Source organism: Dendrobates tinctorius, unplaced genomic scaffold (genome assembly GCF_039654945.1).
Source record: "Dendrobates tinctorius isolate UK_male_01 unplaced genomic scaffold, ASM3965494v1 ptg000086l, whole genome shotgun sequence".
NCBI classification, from domain to species: Eukaryota; Metazoa; Chordata; class Amphibia; order Anura; family Dendrobatidae; genus Dendrobates; species Dendrobates tinctorius.
The window spans coordinates 65,493,943-65,514,589 of record NW_027361754.1 but is presented as its reverse complement, the minus strand read 5'-3'; the positions used below and the strand labels follow the sequence as shown (position 1 = coordinate 65,514,589).

The window sequence follows — 20,647 nt, the reverse complement described above, 5'->3', positions numbered from 1 at the left end:
AAGTCATGCGCATGCGGATGAGTGAGTCAAAACACATTACTGTCTATGGGAACGCATTGGTACGTAAGGGCATGCGTACGCATGCGTTCTACACACATGCGTTACTTCAGAATGAGCAGGTCCAGGAAGTGATTTTAATTGCCAGCTGTATAACAGGAAGTGTGGAAACCGCAAGGCCACTCTCTAGACTCTGGATGTGATGTGAGCACAAGACTACGTAAGTATAGAAGCCCTGTCTGTCTCTGTAGTCTGTACTAATTTTTTTTCTATTCCTTGTAGACTGGTTGCAGCTCCGGTCCCGGACTACTGTTGTGACTTGCTTGTCCTGTCCAGGATTCCTCTGTTCCAGTGGTATGGTATTGGCCCTTCAGTTCTCCTGTCCAGGATTTCTCCATTCTGGTGCTGTGGTACTGACCCTAATTTCTCCTATCCAGGATTTCTCCGTCTCGGTGCTGTGCTGCCGTCCTGGTACTGTACTGCCATCCCGGTTCTGTGCTGCCTGACAGCTGTGCTGTCAGACTACTGCCTGTAAAGTAAGTATTGGTGTCCATTGTGTTTTTTTTTTTTTATTGTATATTTTTTTATTGAAAAAAAATATAACCGCAATACAGCTAGAGAGTACTTTTCAAGTAAAAGTGTGGATATTAAACCAGCAGTATATTGCAGATATTAGTAGGTCAGACTAACAGAGTCGGACCCAAAAAGCACAACAGAGTTAACAGTAAAACCAGTGCATTGATACAGAGACAAACAGAGGTACGTATATGAATGTCATCTAGATGAATAAGCAGAGAAGTAGATTTCATAGAAAGCATTGAATGTTTTGATTGTATGGGGCCTGAACGGGAAGGGAACCATAAGTGCGGAGAATTAAATACCAGGTCAGCCAAGTACTGCTAGTTGAGGTCTATTGATAAAAGGGAGTATTTAGAAAAGAACAACAGACAGCTGGTGGATTGCCCTACAAGAAGATTGAAGAGATCAGGGGACCTTTAGCAGGCTAGGTTTTGGCATATTTTTGCCTCCAAGTGGCCTAGGCTTTTAGGAAAAAAGGGATGCAAATGAGTTTCCCAACTAGACAGCTCCTCCATTCTGTATATGAGTTTGATTTTTTCGAACCATTCGGTAAGGGGTGGAGGGGAAGGATTCTTCCAGTGGGAAGAGATTAAATGTTTGGCTGCGCTTAATAATAGAGCCAGAGGACTATGTTTTGTTAACCTACACTCTGATGTGGGACAAGAGAGCAACACTTCCTTAGGAGAAAGGTTTCTGGAAATCAACTTTAAGTCTACAAGTGTTTTGTTGATCCCTGACCAAAAATCTTTCAGAAGTGGGCAGGTCCAGTAGATATGCGACATATTGCCTACACCCAAACCGCATCTCCAGCATAATTTTGAGTCGATCAATCCAAGATGGTGCAAGAACTCAGGTGTTCTATACCATCTCACTAGGATTTTGTAAGAATTTTCTTGCAATAAAATGCATCTGGAGAACCCTCTCGAGTTGGCCAGAATCTTATGTACGGTACTTTCGAGTAAGTTAGCAAAAAGCCAAGCTCTTTTTCCTATGAAAGTAAGCAGACTGGTTTCAGCGAGCTGGAGGGAGTTATAATATTTTTATATACTCCGGAGAGCAGTCCGGGGATTGGCATGGGGAGTTTCGTCAGCATTTCGATCCAAGACCAGTTTCTGGTCTTATTGTGTTTAACATTAAATTGCTTTAAAATTTCAGAGACGTGGGCTACTTGTATAAAGTTCTCCGGGCGCGTACAGGCATCCTTGGGCCAAATATCTAATAAAGAAACATTTCCCAAGCCCAGTTGGGAAATTGCCTGATATGGGAGTCGATGCCACAAATTAAAAAAGTCTGTATAATTTGGATTAAGAAGATATGGAATAACATTAGTGGGTACTAATGCGGATAGACCTTCTGAAATGGATAAAGTTTTGCTTAATTCTTTTTTGACTTTTAAAGTAGTTAGGGTGATTGGATCTAGTTTTAAATGGGCGGGGGGCAGCAAATCGTTCCAAATATAGTGATAGGTATTTTTCTCGAGGAGACGTAGTTCTAGATTATTGTGGTGCGGGGATTGATATGCAAGTGCGAGTTTCAACCATCTATTGATGTGAATAGCTTTATAATAGGAGGTGAAGTCTGGAAAGTTTAAGCTCCCGGATGAAAACGGGAGATTAAGAAATCTGTGAGAAAGCCTCGATTTTTTGAACTTCCAAACATATTGTGAGATAGTTTTCCTGATGGTCAAAAAGAAAATTTTGGGGAGTGGAATTGGCATCATGGACATCGTATATAGTATTTTAGGTATGATATATGTTTTAACTATATTTATTCTTCCCAGTCAAGAGAGATACGGGTGATCAAAGGACTTTAATTGCCCTGCGATAGTTTTAATCAGTTTATTATAGTTTTCTTTGTAGAGGTCTTGCGGGTTCCTGGTAAGAAAAATTCCCAAGTATTTGATGTGGTTAGTAGGCCATTGGAATGGTGTTGTGCCCTTAAAGAAGGAGATGTCATTATCTGAGGCCGGTATATTCAGTGCCTCCGATTTGTCCCAATTGATTTTAAAATCTGATAATTCATTAAAATTGTGGAAAAGGTCGACTATACTGTGTGTGGCTACTCTGGGGTTAGTAATAAGGATGAGCAGGTCATCAGCGAAGGCTGCATATTTCTGCTCAGTGTGTTTAATTTTTAGTCCCTTAATATCTGGGTTTTGTCGCACTGCTTGGATTAATGTTTCTATTACCAGAATGAAAAGGGTGGGTGAGAGGGGACAGCCCTGACGTGTGCCATTTCGGATATCAAAGGGTTGGGAGTATATACCATTGATTTTTATCTTAGCAGACGGATCTGAGTATAAAGAAAATATCGCATTGACAAAGTTGCTAGGAAAATCAAATTTTTCAAGTGTTTTCTCCATGTAGTGCCAATTTACGCGATCGAATGCCTTTTCTGCGTCGGTTGATAGGACCAAGGGGGATTTTGTTTTAAGGGCATGGTTGACAGAGTGAAGAATCCTGGCTGTGTTGTCCTTACCCTCCCTCCCCTTCACAAATCCAGTCTGATCAGGATGAACCAGCTTGGGTATAAGGCCGCTCACCCTGGTGGCTAAGATCTTTGCCCAAAGTTTAACATGTGTTTAACAGGGATATGGGGCGGTAGCTGCCACACAGCTCCGGATTATTCCCATCCTTGGGTATAATAGTTATAAAAGCTTCTAACGCTTGTTTGGGTAGAGGGGTGCCTTTTAGAAGTTCATTGAAAAGGTTAGACAAGTGTGGGGCAAGGATGTCCGCAAACTTTTTATAGTATATGATTGGGTGACTGTCAGGGCCTGGAGATTTGCCCTTAGGTATTGATTTTAGGGTCTCTAAAATTTCTCGTGTTGTGATTGGAGCCAGTAGTGCGTCTTTGATTGTGGGGTTAAGTTTCAGCAAGTCAATATTGGAGAGGAAAGTTGAAATTTTATCCTCTGCCTCCAAAGAGTCAAGCATTGAGGGGGGCCTGGGCAACTTATAGAGGTCATCATAGAACCGCATGAACGCTTGTGCTATGTCATCTGTCTTAGAGACTATTTGAGATTTATCATTTTTGATTTTTCGTATAAATGCTCTGTTTTTTTTAAAAGCAAGGAAGTAAGCTTACTTCCTCTGTTGCCATGCATATAGAATTTCTGCTTGGAACTTAGGTAGGTCTTGGCTGAACGAACATTTAAGATATCTTTTAATTTGTTCCTTAGGTTTTTCAGGGAATCTTGCACTTGGATTGCTAAGGATTTTTGATGTACTGTTTCAAGAGTGTTAATTTGATGTATAATAGATAGGATCTCTTTGTCTCTACTTTTTTTTGTAAAGGAGCCCAAGACTATGAGTTCCCCTCTGATCACCGCCATATGGGCCTCCCATACCATCGGCAGGGATATGTCAAGATGCATGTTCTCCTTAAAAAACAGACCTAATGTGTTCTATATTTTATCAAGGTTTTTATCATTATCTAACAGGGTTTCGTTCAGTCTCCACATTCCCATGGGCTTCGGGAGAGAGGTAATGGTGATTTCTAGGTATATGGGTGCATGATCTGATAATGTAAAAGGTCCTATGTGGGTTTTCTTTATTAGGGGAAGGGTATGGTTTTGGACAAAAAAAATAGTCTAGTCTTTGATATGAGTTGTGTGGGGGAGAGAAAAAAGTATAGTCCTTTGTCTCTGGGTTGTTTGCTCTCCAAGGGTCTATCAGATTTAGTGAGCTCAAGGCAATGTGAATCTTCCTAATCGCTTTTTGTGAGGTGTTTTTTGCTCCTGAAGATGAGTCTAATGAGGAATTTAGAGTAACATTAAAATCTCCCCCTATTATGAGTAGACCTTCCTTAAATAAGGATAGTGTACCCAAGGTTTTTGACAGCCACAGTTCCTGGCGCTTATTGGGGGCGTACAGGTTACACAAAGTTACCATAGTGTTAGCCAACAGGCCTTTCACCATAATGTAGCGGCCCTCTGAATCCGAGAGCGTGTCCTTCCATTGGAAAGGCAGATTCTTAGATAGAGCGATGCTGACCCCTTTTGAAGCAGAAGAACTGTTGCTATTAAACCAAATCGGGAAGGCAGAGCGGAAGGTAACAGGGGAGCGACCATTTTTAAAGTGAGTCTCCTGTAGAAAGGCAATCTTTGTTTTATTTTTCTTTAGCAGTAGCATAATTTGACTCCTCTTGGCTGGGGAGTTCAGGCCCTTCACATTGAAGGATGCTAATGTCAGACTATTTACTGTAAATTGACTGAACATGGGATGAAGTGTGTCTGTGAGCTGAACTAAATGACATACGCTGCACCAGTGTAAGAACGTCGAACAACGAAAACAACATATAAACAATTATTGACAATGAAAATCTTATCTGCAGCAGGGGGGGAGCCCAACTTCGAATCGAAAGCAGACAAGACAGTCCATAAGGGGGGATGAACAGAACGTCCAGCCGCGATCCCCTATAAGTCCTAGGAGACTGGGTGAAGATAATTAGTTACAACACAAACATGTTTAGTTGTCTTGTGAAAGTAGAGCACAATAAGTAAGGAACAGTAACAAAAGAACATAAACCGACCAGTCCAAAGGGGGATAAGGTGGCCCGACGGCAACAAGGGGTTATCTATCCCTCCCCGCACCCTCTCCCATCAGGACTTGAGTCGGCGGCATCCAAGCAAGTGGACAGTCTAGAGATTAGGCAGCTGTGCGTCTATGATTCTGCTTCTTGAATTTGGGAGAGCCCGTCTTCTTCTGTGTGGACCAATTCTCCGTCTTTTGCAGCTGCGGATAGGAGTAGTTCACCTCCAAAGGCATCCAGGAGGGCACCTCTACCGGGGGAATCTACAAGATCTCCCAAGCTTTCTGTAGGTCCTCAGGGGTGCGGACGGCGATCTGTCTTCCATCTTTTATAATTGCTACTCCAAATGGAAACAACCATCTGTAAGGGAGCTTGTGTGATCTCAGCGTGTCTAGCAGGGGTTTCATCAACCTTCTCTTGGCCAGAGTTGAAGGTGCTATGTCTTGGAATATTTGAAAAGGAGAGCCTTCATAGAGGAGAGGGGCCATTTCTCTTGCTTTGGTGAGGATAGCGTTCGTATCAACGAAACTGAGAAGGCCACAGATAATGTCTCTAGGGGGATCTGGTGGTTTTGGTTTGGGCTTTAGAGCTCTGTGCACTCGTTCAATGACTATCTTCTCCGCTCTGTCTTGGCCCACTAAGGATGAAAAAACTTCTCTAGTGACTTTTTCAATAGCTTCAGTGGCATAGGTTTCAGGAGTTCCTTTTATTCTGACATTCTTCCTCTGGCTCCTGTCCTCCTGGTCTTCAATAGCCAGAAGGGTGGTATTTAACTGCTTTTGATGGTAGGAGATTTGTTCTCTTAAAGTTTCGGAATGTTCTGTCAGTTCCATTTGGGCAGATTCAAGTGACTCCACTCTGTCTCCTATTTGTTTTACATCTGTTCTGAGTCCTGCTATTTCCTGCAGCAAAGGTTTCATTGCTTGGGTCAAAGATTTCTTTAGAAATGATCTGGAGATGGGAGCACTATTCAGAGGACAGGATTTGCCGTCTGAGCTGTCCTCGTTTGAGTCCGAGGTATCAGAGCGTTGATGTTCCATCGCTTGGTTGGTCGGGTTTTTCAGTGATGGCTGCTGGGTAGAAGGTTTCTTCTTTAAAAATCTGTCAAGATCCACTTGTTTGCGGGCTTTGTTACTGTCGGGAAGCACTTTGACACGCTCCTCAATTGTTTTAACCATATCGAAATTATGAGCGTGTTTTCATAAAATCACCACTAGATAATCAGTTCGTTTAATGAATCATTATCAGACTTAGCATGCTTGTTGCTATTTTGAAGAGTTTTGAGCTCAGGTTGTAGGAAACAATGATGTCGGCATGTATGAAACTGAAAAACAAGCACAGTAACATAGATCTGCCAGTAGGTGGCGCAGACTCACTATTATAGAGGATGAACGTGGAAATAACAAATATATATTATTCTGTCTCCTCCAAAGTATAAATGCAATTAAGAAGCATCTCCTTAACCCCAAATAGAGAGATTTTTTCACTAGTTGAGAGAAGGGATTGATTGGAGAAAAGAAAAGGTTATGTAGTGAGCCTTCTTTTCAGTTCCTTTCTATGAGGAAAGAGGGGAGAAAATGGCATCTTAGCTTCTCCAAACAGAGGAGAATTTGGCGCCAATTCAGTCCTTGTAATAGAGTACTCCGTACCCCCAATCAGACAGAATAGCTGCTAGGGGGGGGGGGAATATAGAAGGGCCTGAGGTAAATGCGGGGTTTTGAATCGACTTTCAGCTCTTGAAATGAGTGAAGTTTATGGGGCTGTTAGTAACAGACGCCTCTCACCCCTGCAAACTCTTCTGGGCCTGTGTCTCGCGTTCTGGCTAACTACGCACCTGGGTGACCTCCTTTCTGTGAGTCTCACTCTCCCCCAGGCGTCGGTTCAATAGCGGCCAACAACTGTCACCGCAGCCGTTACAAGGCAAGCAAGGGGAGCAAGCCGCCGGTCTCACCGCGTCTCTTCTGTAGGGGGCGGTGTCCATTGTGTTTTTAATATTTTTTTGTTTGGTTCTTAACAAGTTTAATTTTTCTTCTCTGTTCTTTTCTGTAGTGTTTCACTTGACTACTGCCTGCACATCCAACATGTCCTCCAGTGAAGCTTCCGAGAGTGGACATGACACTGATTATGTAATCACATTTGATATACTGATCGGTATGTATTGACTGGCAATACTATACATGTGGTAAATCATGTATTTTCTTTCCAGGTACCTTCCAGTGCAGAACAGCAGGAGTGGAAATGAATCTTCTCAGGGTCGTCGGCCTCAAGTTTATGAGGAAAGACGGGGTGTAAGTAGTCTTTTCTTCATCAGAGTTGTAATTGAATTTGTTTTCAGTTATACTTACATTTTTTTTTAATTTGATCTATAGGTTCCACAACCAGAGATTGATAACAACCATCTCATTCAATCTGTGCAAGAGCGAGCAGCGTTGTGGGACCCTCGTGATCGTAATCATTCTGACTCAGCATGGATTCGACGACTCTGGGAAGAAGTGGCAAGATCGCTGGTGGCTGATTGGGACCGTGCCACGCCACGTACCAAAAATGATTTTCGTAAGTATTGCAATGTGGTCTGATGCGGCAGTGATCCTGGTAATGTAGGTGCATTGTTTTACAATTAATTTTTTCCTTTTTTGTCCCCTTCACAGTGAAGAGAATAAAAGTCCGTTGGCGTTTGATGAAGGATCGCTTCAATAAGGACATGAGAGAGGAGAGTCGGGTTCGAAGTGGTTCTGCTGCAACGCTCAGAAAATATAAATACCATAGTCTACTTTTGTTTCTGAGGCCTGCACTTGCTCAGTGAACGCGAGTATCTTTTGTGCTGTCTTTTACTATTATATAAAGTATATAAATTTTTTTACTAATGTTTTTCATTTATTTTCCACACAGAACCTGGTGCAGCACAACACAACCTTGATCGTCCTCAGTTGGAGCGGCCCCTCATTGACCAGCCAACAAACATGCCCAGTACCAATCATCCACCAGTGATGGAGCAACCAGGCTGCCTTCACAGGCTGGGGAACATGCAGCCGGTCCATCTAGTTTTTCCCTCTGCCACTAGTTTTGTTGGGTCTTCTCGTCAGCGGCAGAGGGCCAGGGAGAGGCCAGTTATGCCTGAGTTTCTTCACTTAGGCTCGATCTTCCAGGATGGGATGAAGGCGGTTGTAAAAAGACTGGATAGTGGGTTCACTCAGGTGAACACACTTTTCCAAGAAGTCCACAGACGCCTTGACCACCTGGAAGCCGACCTTCAGAGACCGGAGCGACATTTTTTTTCTTCAATTGAGAGGTGCGTGTCGGAAAACCAACCACCTGATCTCCAGCTGAACGTGATGCAAGCCTGCCAGGCTGCTTACAGCCAGGCATTGCAGCAGTCCCGATATCAGCAGCAGGCACAAAGTTTGTTTCCTACAAAGGCCAGCACAGCAGCAGTGGCAGAATTCTCCAGCACCCTTCCAAACATCTCAAAGACTTGGATACCAGTCTGCTCAACAACCGATGACAGTGCAAGTGACCTATCCACCACCACACCGCTGGACATTAGGACTGTTCCTACAGTACGCAGCTCCACCGCGCCAGACAAGCAGTCTTCAACTTCCACCATGCAGCTGAGTGCAGCAGCCATACAGCCTTCAACTTCCACCACGCAGCCGAGTGCAGTAGCCATACAGCCTTCACCTTCCATCACGCAGCCGAGTGCAGCATCCCAGGAACAGGAAAAAACAAAACGGCGAGGAAGCAGCAAAACGGGCAGGAAAAAAAAGTTGGAAAGAAACATTGCCCACCACCTCCACCCTCAACTTCCAATATGTCTCCGTTTCCAAGTCTTTCCCCACCATTTTTGCATGCGTTTGCGCATGCAGATGATACGCAGTGCACAGAAACGCTAATGTGAACCTAGCCTTAGTCTATGGGTTAGCAGAGAACTCACACAGCATGTGGATGGCCTCCTAGATGTAGATATAGTATATGCTGTAGATATAGTATATCTTGACTTCAGCAAAGCATTTGACAAAGTCTCTCATACAATCCTTATTGAAAAAATGACTAAGTATGGAATGGACAAGGCAACTGTTAGGTGGATTCATAGCTGGCTTAGTGATCGGACCCAAAGAGTGGTCGTAAATGGCTGCACATCCAGTTGGAAGAATGTCTCAAGTGGGGTACCACAGGGCTCTGTCCTGGGCCCTGTATTGTTCAACATCTTTATCAACGATTTAGATGAAGGAATTGAGGGTAAACTGATTAAATTTGCTGATGACACAAAGCTAGGAGGGATAGCTAATACTAGAGAAGAGAGAGAGAGGATTCAAAAAGATTTAAATAAACTGGAGAAGTGGGCAGTAACTAACAGAATGGTTTTTAACAGGGAGAAATGAAAAGTACTACATCTGGGCAATAAAAATGAAAAAAGCATATATAGAATGGGAGGAATAGGGCTAAGTGACAGCACATGTGAAAAAGACTTGGGTATACTAATAGATCACAGACTGAATATGAGTCAACAGTGTGATGCAGCAGCAAAAAAGGCAAATGCAGTTCTAGGATGTATTAACAGAAGCATACAGTCTAGATCACGTGAAGTCATTATTTCCCTCTACTCCTCTTTGGTCAGACCTCATCTGGAATATTGTGTCCAGTTTTGGGCACCACATTTTAAAAAAGACATCAACAAACTGGAGCAAGTTCAGAAAAGAGCGACCAGAATGGTGACCGGTCTGCAAACCCTGTCTTATGAGGAAAGGTTGCAGGATTTGGGAATGTTTAGTTTGCAAAAGAGAAGACTGAGAGGAGACTTAATAGCTGTCTACAAATATCTAAAGGGCTGTCACATTGTAGAAGGATCAACTTTATTCTCATTTGCACAAGGAAAGACTAGAAGCAATGGGATGAAACTGAATGGGAGGAGACACAGATTAGATATTAGAAAAAACTTTTTGACAGTTAGAGTGATCAATGAGTGGAACAGGCTGCCACGAGAAGTGGTGAGTTCTCCGTCAATGGAAGTCTTCAAACAGAGGCTGGACAGACATCTGACTGGGATGATTTAGCGAATCCTGCTTTGAGCAGGGGGTTGGACCAGATGGCCCAGGAGGTCCCTTCCAACTCTACGATTCTATGTTTCTATGATCCTAGAGTTTTATTCATTGTTAGATGTTTGAAAAACTTTCATCAGTTTTCCATTTTTTTGCATACAAGAAAAATGGATACAACACTGATGGGAAAAAAGGACACACTGACCAAACTGATGAAAATCTAATTCTAAACCCTGATGGAAACTGGTCCTTCTTTTTGCAAATACAAGAAAAAACATAAGTCTGAATAAAACCTTAGGGTGTGTTCACACTTGAGGGTTTGTTTCAGGAGTTTTTGGAGAAGAATCTGAACAAAAACTCTCCAAATCCTCATAAAAAGCTTGGGTCATCAGCTCCGAAAACACATCAAAAAAGGAATCAGTTTATACATAGTCATAGATTTCTAGAATATATGATACATTTCTATATACAGCTCTGGCAAAAATTTAAGAGACCACTGCAAAATTTTCAGTTTGTCTGATTTTTCTCTTTATAGGTATATATTTGAGTAAAATGTAAATTGCTCTTTTATTATATAAACTACTGACAACATGTCTTCGCATTTCCATGCACTAAATTTTGTATTTATTTTCAGAAAATGAGAAATGGTCAAAAGAACAAAAAAAATGCAGTGTTTGCAGACCTCAAATAATGCTAAGAAAATAAATGCATAATCCTTTAGAAACAACAATACTAATATTTTAACTCAGGAAGAATTCAGAAATCAATATTTTGTGGAATATCCATGATTTTTAATCACAGCTTTGCGTCTAGGCATGCTTTCCACCAGTCTTTCACACTGCTTTTGGGTGACCTGATGCCACTCCTGGTACAAAAATTTAAGCAGTTCTTTGTTTGATGGCTTGTGACTATCCATCTTACTCTTGATTACATTCCAGAGGTTTTCAATGGGGTTCAGGGCTGGAGATTGGGCTGTCCATGACAGAGATTTGATGTGGTGGTCCTTCATCCACACATTGATTGACCTAGCTGTGTGGCATGGTGAATTGTCCTGCTGGAAAAACCAGTCCTCAGAGTTGGGTAACATTGCCTGAGCAGAAGGAACCAACTGTTTTTCCAGGATAACCTTGTATGTGGCATGATTCATACGTCCTTCGCAAAGATTAACCTGCCCATTCCAGCCCTGCTGAAGCATCCCCAGATCATCACCGATCCTCCACCAAATTTCAAAGTGGGTGCAAGACACTGTGGCTTGTACGCCTCTCCAGGTCTCTGTCTAACCAATAGACGACCAGGTGTTGAGCAAAGCAGGAAATTAGACTCATCAGAGAAGATTACCTTACTCCAGTCCTCTATGGTCCAAGCCTTATGGTTTTTGGCAAACTTCAGCCTGGCTCTCCTTTGCTTCTCATTTATGAAAGGCTTTTTTCTAGCTTTACATTACTTGAGCCCTGCCTCTAGGAACCTGTTACGAACTGTTCTTGCCGTGCACTTTACCCCAGCTGCCATTTGCCATTCCTTTTGTAGGTCATCCTGCGGTTGCTGAGTGACATTCGAATAAGATGACGGTAATCCCAATCAGTGGTGAGTCGTTTTTGCCCTCTGCCCGCGTGTAGCTTTGTTGTCCCCAATGTCTGCTGCTTGACCTTGCTGTAATGGACTACCGTCTTAGAAATTTTAAGGATGGAGACAACATGACGCTCACTGTATCCCTCTGCTAGTAAAGCCAGAATTGAGCCCTTCTTTTCCTCCCTCAAGACTTTTCTTTTCGACTCCTTTGGCATGGTTGAAAGTTATTTTTTCAACCCTATTACTTTTGGGATATTGCTAGCACTTGTTTTGCCATCCAGCTTGTCCTATTGCTAGAGGATTGTGAACACCACAGCAGGGTTTTTGATACTTTCCTTCATTAAATAAGATTTGGTTCAGGTGATCACCTAATCAGAAGCACATTAAGTAGAATGAGGTGTACTCTGGTAGGAATTCAACTGACACTGGAATGGAATGGCTGTCAGACATGTAGAGAAGCTGATTTTTATAAAACTATACAGTGGTCTCTTAGGCTATGTGCACACGTTGCGGATTCCGCTGCGGTTTTTTCCGCGCGGAAACGCAGGTAAAACCGCAGGTAAAGTGACCTGCGGTTTTCCTGCGTTTTGGTCTGCGGTTTTGCCCTGCGGTTTCACACCTCTACTATGGTAGAGGTATGAATCCGCTGCGGAAACCGCACAAACAATTGACATGCTGCGGTTTGTAAACCGCAGCAAAACCGCGCGGAAAAAACCGCACCGTCAGCACAGCGTTTTTGAAACCCCATAGGGTTTCATTGTACTGTACTTGGTCAGTGGAACTGCTGCGTTTCCGCAGCGGCAAAACCGCTGCGGAAACGCAGCAGAAACCGCACCGTGTGCACACAGCCTTAGTTTTTGCCAGAGCTGTGTGTGTAAATATACACACACTTTTCAAAAACATAAAGAGAACACTTAAACAACACAATGTAGCTCCAAGCCAATCACACTTCTGTGAAATCAACCTGTCCAGTTATGATAAGTGAATCAATTTCACCTGCTGATGTGCAAGTGGTACAGATAAGAGGTAGAAATGATAGGAAGTTAGCAAGACAACCCTATAAATGAGAGGTTCTGCAAGTTGCTTAGGCAGTGCAGCTCATTTAGGATGACACATCAATGCGAGCTGTGGCAAGAAGGGTAGCTGTGTCTGTCTGTCAGCATGGAACAGATACCAGGAGACAGGCCAGTACACCAGGAGACGTGGAGGGGGCCATAGGAGGACAACAAGCCAGCAGCAGGACAGCTACCTCCTCCTTTGTGCAAGGAGGAACCAGGAGGAGCAGTGTCTGACTCCAGCAAAATGACCTCCGTGTGTGTTCAAACTGTAAGAAACAGACTCCATGAGGGTGGCATGAGGGGCTGACATCCGCAAGTGGGTGTTACGCTTACAGCCCAACACTGTGCAGGGTGATTGGCATTTAACAGAGAACACCAAGATTGGCAGACTCGACACTGGCACCCTATGCTCTTCACGGATGAGAGCAGGTTCACACTGAGCACATGTGACAGACATGACAAAGTCTGGAGACGCTGTGAAGAACGTTCTGCTGCCTAGTCAGAAATGGTGTGGGGAGGAATTTCTTTTGAAGGGCCGCACAGCCCTCCATGTGCTAGCCTTAGGTACCCTGAATGCCATTAGGTAGCGGGATGAGATCCTCAGACCCACTGTGAGACCATATGCTGGTGCGGTTGGCCCAGGGTTTCTCCTGATGCATGACAATGCTAGGTCTCATGTGGCTGAAGGCAGCTATTGCATTATGAAGGTATTGATGCTATGGACTGATGCTTTAATTCAGGCCTGGGAGGAAATCCCACAGGAGAAAATCTGTCGCCTCATCAGGAGCATGCCCAGGAATCGTAGAGAGGTATTACAGGCACGTGGAGGCCACACACACTACTGAGCATCATTTCCATGCCTGGAGACATTTCCTCTGAGGTTGGATCAGCCTGTAATTTGATTTTTCATTTTGATTTTGAGTATCATTACAAATCCAGACCTGCATGGGATATTAATTTTGATTTACACTGATCATTTTTATGTTTTATTGATGTAAGCGCATTCCACTATGTAATGAATAAAGATTTTCAACTGGAATATTTTATTCAGTGATATCTAGTGTGAGGCAGTGACCGGTATCACTAATAGGGGTCACTGTGTATTCTCCACAGAATGCGTATGGAGGCATATGGAGGCCATGAGAGTGCATTGCAGTCACAGTCATAGCTGTGATTGCAGTGTGGACTAAAAATAAGTGTTAGTCTTGGGCATGCTAGTGTCCAAGGCAGATTTAGGGAAAACCTGCTCTGGGTTTTGCATTTTGAAACAGACTGCAGGATGGTAGTCGTGCAGTCCGTTTAATTCCAGGCCCGGGTTTCCCATGTGGCTAAAGGCCACAGATGCAAATTAAAATCCCTGCAGGAAAGGGTTGGGTGTGTCAGGTCAGGGTCAGAATCAGTGTCAGTCTGGCGAATGGAGGAGTACAGAGCAGTTGGCTCTGCAGCGCTCCACCTGTGTGATGTAACACAGGCCAGCAGAGCCAAACAGCCAGGAGAGCTGAGATGCCTGGCACCCACGGCAGTGCAGTTGCCCACGGCAACTGTTTCGGAGGTGGATGTCTTGTGCCCGGCGGTGAACCGGAGGTAGACGATCCTGTGCCCAAAGGAGGACTAGCGTGTTTAGTGACTGTAAACTTAAGGATATTGTGCATTGGGTAAAGCTGTGAGTTAAGAGACATTGACATTAACACGGTGGTTAAATCGCTCACAGCAACAGGTCATGAAGGTGGACATGTGGCATGTTTAATTACTGTGTAATCCAGAGGATATATGCCCGGCTGCAATTCAAAGGATATCGTGTGCTGTGTTTATATGAGTTAGAGATTAATGTGGTCAAGGAAGGAAATGCAGTAGAGACTTTAGTTTTGAACTTTGCTGGGTCACTGCCTCATCACTGCACTAGTGTGCTACCGCTGCACTACACTAGAATGTGGTATTTTAGTGTCCTCTTTATGTTTTTGAGCAATGTATTTAGTATTTCTTAAAATAGGAACAAAATTCTCATTAATTAGGTCCAGAGAGGAATATAATCAGATAGAACAAGTGTACTAACCACCGAACCGGGAGCCCAAACAGCGGTGGAAAAATTCATCACTTCCTGGGCCTAAAAATTAATAATAATAAAAATATGATATTTTTTAATGAAATATCTTATAATAAACCTCTGCCTGAAATACACCCGGTGTTACACACAGATTTCTCAAATTTACCCTTGATTTCTTATGATTCAGTATTTGGTCAGTGTTTTACATCAGTATTTGTAGCCAAAATCAGGAGCGGCACAATCAGAGGAAAAGTATAATAGAAACACGTCACCACTCCTGGATTTATCACCCACTCCTGGTTTTGGCTTACAAATACTGATGTAAAATACTGACCAAATACTGACAGTGTAAACGTGGGCTAAATCCTTGCAGCCATTTATTACACTCCTACAGCAAATGGGAAAATTATGTCATGGATGTCACATCTGAGAATATCTAATTAAACTGAATAATCCAAGATTTTCAGATGCGGTTGTTTTTTTTGGTTTTTATTTCAATTCACAGTATGAGTATGTCAATTTCTGTTTTTGAAAAAAAAATTTTTTATTGTGCTTCGGCAACAAAAAAACACATAAAAACGTATAAACATGTGTGGAACATAGGGTTGGATTTTACATGCAAAAACACATTTCAGTTTAGAAATCTGCATATATGCAATTTGTGAACCTGGCCAAAAGTGGCCCGGAGGTGCATTTCCAATCTCCCTGGTGCTCGAGCACACAAGATCCTTGGCCCCCATACACATTATACTAATGTCAGTGGCACCTACCAATATCGACAGGGTCATCTGACAGTCTAATGTGTATGGGGACGATGACAATCACGCGTGTTCGATTTTTTACAGCCGATTGTATTGTTGTCCCAAAGATAAGCCGCCTGTCGACATATCAGCCACTGGCTTTCTCAAAGAACACAAGAGAGCTCGGCCCTACCAACGGCAAAAGCATTGTTTTGATGAGTCATCTATTGCAGGGTTCCCCAACTCTAATCCTCAAGGCCCACCAACAGATCAGGTTTTCAGGATTTCCTTAGTATTGCTCAGGTGATAATTGCTTCACCTGTGCAATACAAAGGAAATCCTGAAAACATGATCTGTTGGTGGGCCTTGAGGACTGGAGTTGGGGAACCCTGATCTATCGTGAACCGGGGCCTTTGGGGTCATGTGGCAAAAAACTTGGCTGATCACAGGACCCGTGTAAGGGCAGCTCAGACAGCGTGCATCTTGCACAATAATAACATTTTGGAGAAGCGTATTAACCTTTTAAAATATGATATAAACTTTTAGGAAACTGCATTTCCTGGAATCCCTGGACTAGTGCAGTAGATAAGGCTCACCATGCATCTGTTTGGGATTTCCCCACCGTCCACCATTACAGCCTTTTTGCTTTGGTCCAGATTCTGCATTAGAGAAAAACGTAATCACTCAGTGCAAATATACAGATATAGACACGTGCCATCACCACAGACCTAAACATGGGGCTCGTAAGGGAACAAGACAACTTATATTAAATGAACAGTATCCCATCCAACACTGTCACTGTATTAGACACTGGCCCTAACTACTGCTGTTTAACCCCTTAAAATACACTGTCAATCTCGTACAGTAGCATTTAAGTGGTGCGATCACAGTGATGAGCGGTTTTGATTTCCAGTCTCCTTCTGCACAATCCTCGGCCTCACCCTCCCTGCAGAACACAATTGCAGGGTGCCAATAGGTTGCCACAGCATTCGGAGTACACTAGCTTGGTACTCCTGTGAAATCTAAGTCAAAGGCTGAGCTCCATCAAAGGAATATAATACTGTAGTACACTCTCTGTGTCCTCCTCACCCTGTGTTTCCTCTGTGTCCTATGTTTTCTGCATCCGCTGCACCCCCTGTGCATCCGCTACACTCTTCATCCTCCTCACCCTCTGCACCCCTGCATCTTCCGTCCTCTGCATAATCGTCGCACTCTCTCTCCGCTGCACCCCCTGTCCATCCTCCTTGCCCTCGGCACCCTGATTTATCTGCGCCTCTGCTGTGCCCTGTGTACACTCTGCATCCTTCTCACCCTCTGCACCCCACATACTTGTCGCACTCTGCCTCCACTGCGCCCCCTTGCATCCTCCCTGCCCTCTGATTTCTTTGCGCCACTTGTGCATCCGCTGTGCCCCCTGTACACTCTGCGCCCCATGCATCCTCCCTGCCCTGATTTCTCTGTGCCCCCTATGCATCTGCTGTGCCCCCTGTACACTCTGCGCCCCATGCATCCTCCCTGCCCTGATTTCTCTGTGCCCCCTATGCGTCCTCCTTGCCCCTGATGCATCCGCTGTGCCCCCTGTACACTCTGCGCCCCATGCATCCTCCCTGCCCTGATTTCTCTGTGCCCCCTATGCATCCGCTGTGCCCCCTGTACACTCTGCACCCCATGCATCCACCCTGCCCTGATTTCTCTGTGCCCCCTATGCATCCTCCTTGCCCCCTGTACACTCTGCGTCCTCCTTGCCCCTGATGCATCCGCTGTGCCCCCTGTACACTCTGCGCCCCATGCATCCTCCCTGCCCTGATTTCTCTGTGCCCCCTATGCGTCCTCCTTGCCCCTGATGCATCCGCTGTGCCCCCTGTACACTCTGCGCCCCATGCATCCTCCCTGCCCTGATTTCTCTGTGCCCCCTATGCATCCGCTGTGCCCCCTGTACACTCTGCACCCCATGCATCCTCCCTGCCCTGATTTCTCTGTGCCCCCTATGCATCCTCCTTGCCCCCTGTACACTCTGCGTCCTCCTTGCCCCTGATGCATCCGCTGTGCCCCCTGTACACTCTGCGCCCCATGCATCCTCCCTGCCCTGATTTCTCTGTGCCCCCTATGCGTCCTCCTTGCCCCTGATGCATCCGCTGTGCCCCCTGTACACTCTGCGCCCCATGCATCCTCCCTGCCCTGATTTCTCTGTGCCCCCTATGCATCCGCTGTGCCCCCTGTACACTCTGCACCCCATGCATCCTCCCTGCCCTGATTTCTCTGTGCCCCCTATGCATCCTCCTTGCCCCTGTACACTCTGCGTCCTCCTTGCCCCTGATGCATCCGCTGTGCCCCCTGTACACTCTGCGCCCCATGCATCCTCCCTGCCCTGATTTCTCTGTGCCCCCTATGCATCCGCTGTGCCCCCTGTACACTCTGCGCCCCATGCATCCTCCCTGCCCTGATTTCTCTGTGCCCCCTATGCATCCGCTGTGCCCCCTGTACACTCTGCGCCCCATGCATCCTCCCTGCCCTGATTTCTCTGTGCCCCCTATGCATCCGCTGTGCCCCCTGTACACTCTGCACCCCATGCATCCTCCCTGCCCTGATTTCTCTGTGCCCCCTATGCATCCTCCTTGCCCCCTGTACACTCTGCGTCCTCCTTGCCCCTGATGCATCCGCTGTGCCCCCTGTACACTCTGCGCCCCATGCATCCTCCCTGCCCTGATTTCTCTGTGCCCCCTATGCATCCGCTGTGCCCCCTGTACACTCTGCGCCCCATGCATCCTCCCTGCCCTGATTTCTCTGTGCCCCCTATGCATCCGCTGTGCCCCCTGTACACTCTGCGCCCCATGCATCCTCCCTGCCCTGATTTCTCTGTGCCCCCTATGCATCCTCCTTGCCCCCTGTACACTCTGCGTCCTCCTTGCCCCTGATGCATCCGCTGTGCCCCCTGTACACTCTGCGCCCCATGCCTCCTCCCTGCCCCCATGCGTCTGCTGCGCCCCGTGTGCCCACTGCACCCTCTACACTCCATGCCACTGTGGCCATGATCACTACAAGATACCATGTCTTCATTGCTGGTCCATATCTGCACCTGGGAGCGACCTGTCATCCATAACAACCCAATTCCTGGACACCTCCAGTGTCCAATGATCCCAATCCGAGGGTCACTTACCCCCTCCTCAGCACCTCTGCTATATTACAGCGTCAGCCCAGAGGCTGCAGCTCCTGGTCCACTGCAATAAAACAAACGACAACTCATGTAAAAGACTACAATTCCCAGCAGGCTGTGCGGCAGCAAAGTGTAACAACTGCATTAACAGCTTTTTGAGCAACAAAGCTTCCGTAGATTTCTTGCACATAGGAAGCAGCAGTGTAGAGGGGTCTAGCGGAGCCGGCGCTGCTCAGCAGGGGATTCTGGGTAGGCAGCTGTCAGTGCTGGAGTGGATGCTGTATTACTGACCCGACACTGCAGAGGGGGGACACAGCCGGTGCATCTGCACAGGGGGCTCCATCAGCGGCTGAACCTGACCCTGCCTCTCCTCATGTTCATGGTGTCACTGTGCTGCTGGAGACTCGAAATGTGTGAGACCATGTGCACGGCGCGGAGGGGGCAGGGAGGCCTGGGCCGTGGACACAAGTCTTCCCAGGCTCATGTCCCCATCTGCAGGAGGTGGATGGGAGAACAGTGATTCAGTGTGTGCACTTGTAAGCAGGTGCTGAGATGCAGGAGGCAGGGATTGCAGAGCAATGCGGTATAACAAAATGATTTACTTTAACAGTAAGGTTGCAAATAATCTCGGAGTTAATAAACAGGTATTAAGGGAAGAACAAGAATTAATGGAGTCTGAGGTTTAAATGGTACTTATTGTGACTACCGCTTGTCCTCCTTAGTGTACAGTCGGATGGGGGTTGTAGTACCAGCAATGGCCGGCGTAAAATCTTCAAATGAAGTCCTCTGTTAGCGATCCAACTTCTGACGGCAACGGGCGGTCTCCATTTCTGCCCGCTGAGCCCCTATTCCATAAGACTGTGCGGTAGCAGTCCCTGTACCAAGCGTGGGCTGATGCGTGCTGGTCAGCAGAGGGAACCGCAACTCAGTGTCCTGTAGCCAGCCCACACTTCTCTGTACCAGCGCTGCCTGACGTTTATCCAGGGGCACAGCGCTCTTCTCCTTCACTGTCCCACGGAAGCGTGCAGGTAAGCCTGGTTGCGGCATGTCTAGGATCTGCTGTGCTGGATGCGGAGTGTGCTGCACACACCGCTGTGCTCTCAAGGCGGTAACCTCACTATCCCTTTGCGCGCTTTTTCCTCTGAGCTCGGCTTAGCCACACCTCCTCTTCCCGGGTCATGGGGGCCTGTCCAGTCTCCTATGCTTTGTCTCGGGCAACATGAGTCGTAGCCTCAGCAGTTCTGGACATGGCATAAAGGTAAAGACCGCCGCCCGGTCTTCCTTCTTACTCTCCTCTCCTTTAGCTTGCCATTCCACGGGCAAGAGTTTATTCAGCCATTCACACTCTTCCACACGCCTCCAACTCTGGATTACTGCAATGCTCTATTAATTGGCCTCCCCGTTACTCGACTATCCCCTCTGCAGTCCATACTTAATGCAGCGGCCAGGGTCATCCATCTGGCTAATCGGTACTTGGACACGTCCGCTCTTCGCCAGTCCTTACATTGGCTGCCCATTCATTATAGGATGCAATTCAAAGTACTTGTTCTCACCCACAAAGCTCTCCACAGTGCGGCACCCCCCTACATCTCCCTCATTTCTGTCTATCGGCCTAACCGACCGCTGCGCTCTGCAAACGACTTTCGACTAACCTCTGCACTAATCCGTACCTCCCACTCCCGACTCCAAGACTTCTCCCGCACTGCGTCAATCCTCTGGAATGCTCTACCCCAAGAAATTAGGACTATCCACAATTTGCATAGTTTTAGGCTGCTCTGCACAAATGTGTTTTGAGGGAGCGCCTATCACGTTCACTAATCAGTCATTCTATGTGTAAGTGTGCATGTGTAGCCCATTCACTATCTCCATCCATCCCTCACTCCCTCAAGATGGCTGGACCACCATTGTAAATACACACCTGTACTTTTTGTATCTCC

The 20,647-nt window shown here is 45.9% G+C and overlaps 1 protein-coding gene across 5 annotated transcripts in view; it reads right to left on the bottom strand.

The window, feature by feature from the left end:
• Nucleotides 1-19,092, bottom strand: part of LOC141097964 (uncharacterized) — a 28,132-nt gene extending 9,040 nt beyond the window's left edge. For 2 of the 5 annotated variants that reach the window (XM_073585517.1, XM_073585520.1), the window contains exons 1-3: nt 18,714-18,894; nt 16,153-16,215; nt 14,826-14,876 (exon numbers count right to left, since the gene is read on the bottom strand). In XM_073585517.1, coding sequence (XP_073441618.1) covers nt 14,826-14,876; nt 16,153-16,188 — 87 coding nt within the window. In that variant the 5' untranslated portion in view covers nt 16,189-16,215; nt 18,714-18,894. Of the gene's footprint in view, nt 1-14,825; nt 14,877-16,152; nt 16,216-18,713; nt 18,899-19,001 lie in introns of those variants that run through there. The other 3 variants (XM_073585518.1, XM_073585519.1, XM_073585521.1) reach the window with 3 other exon arrangements.
• Nucleotides 19,093-20,647: the final 1,555 nt, after the last annotated feature.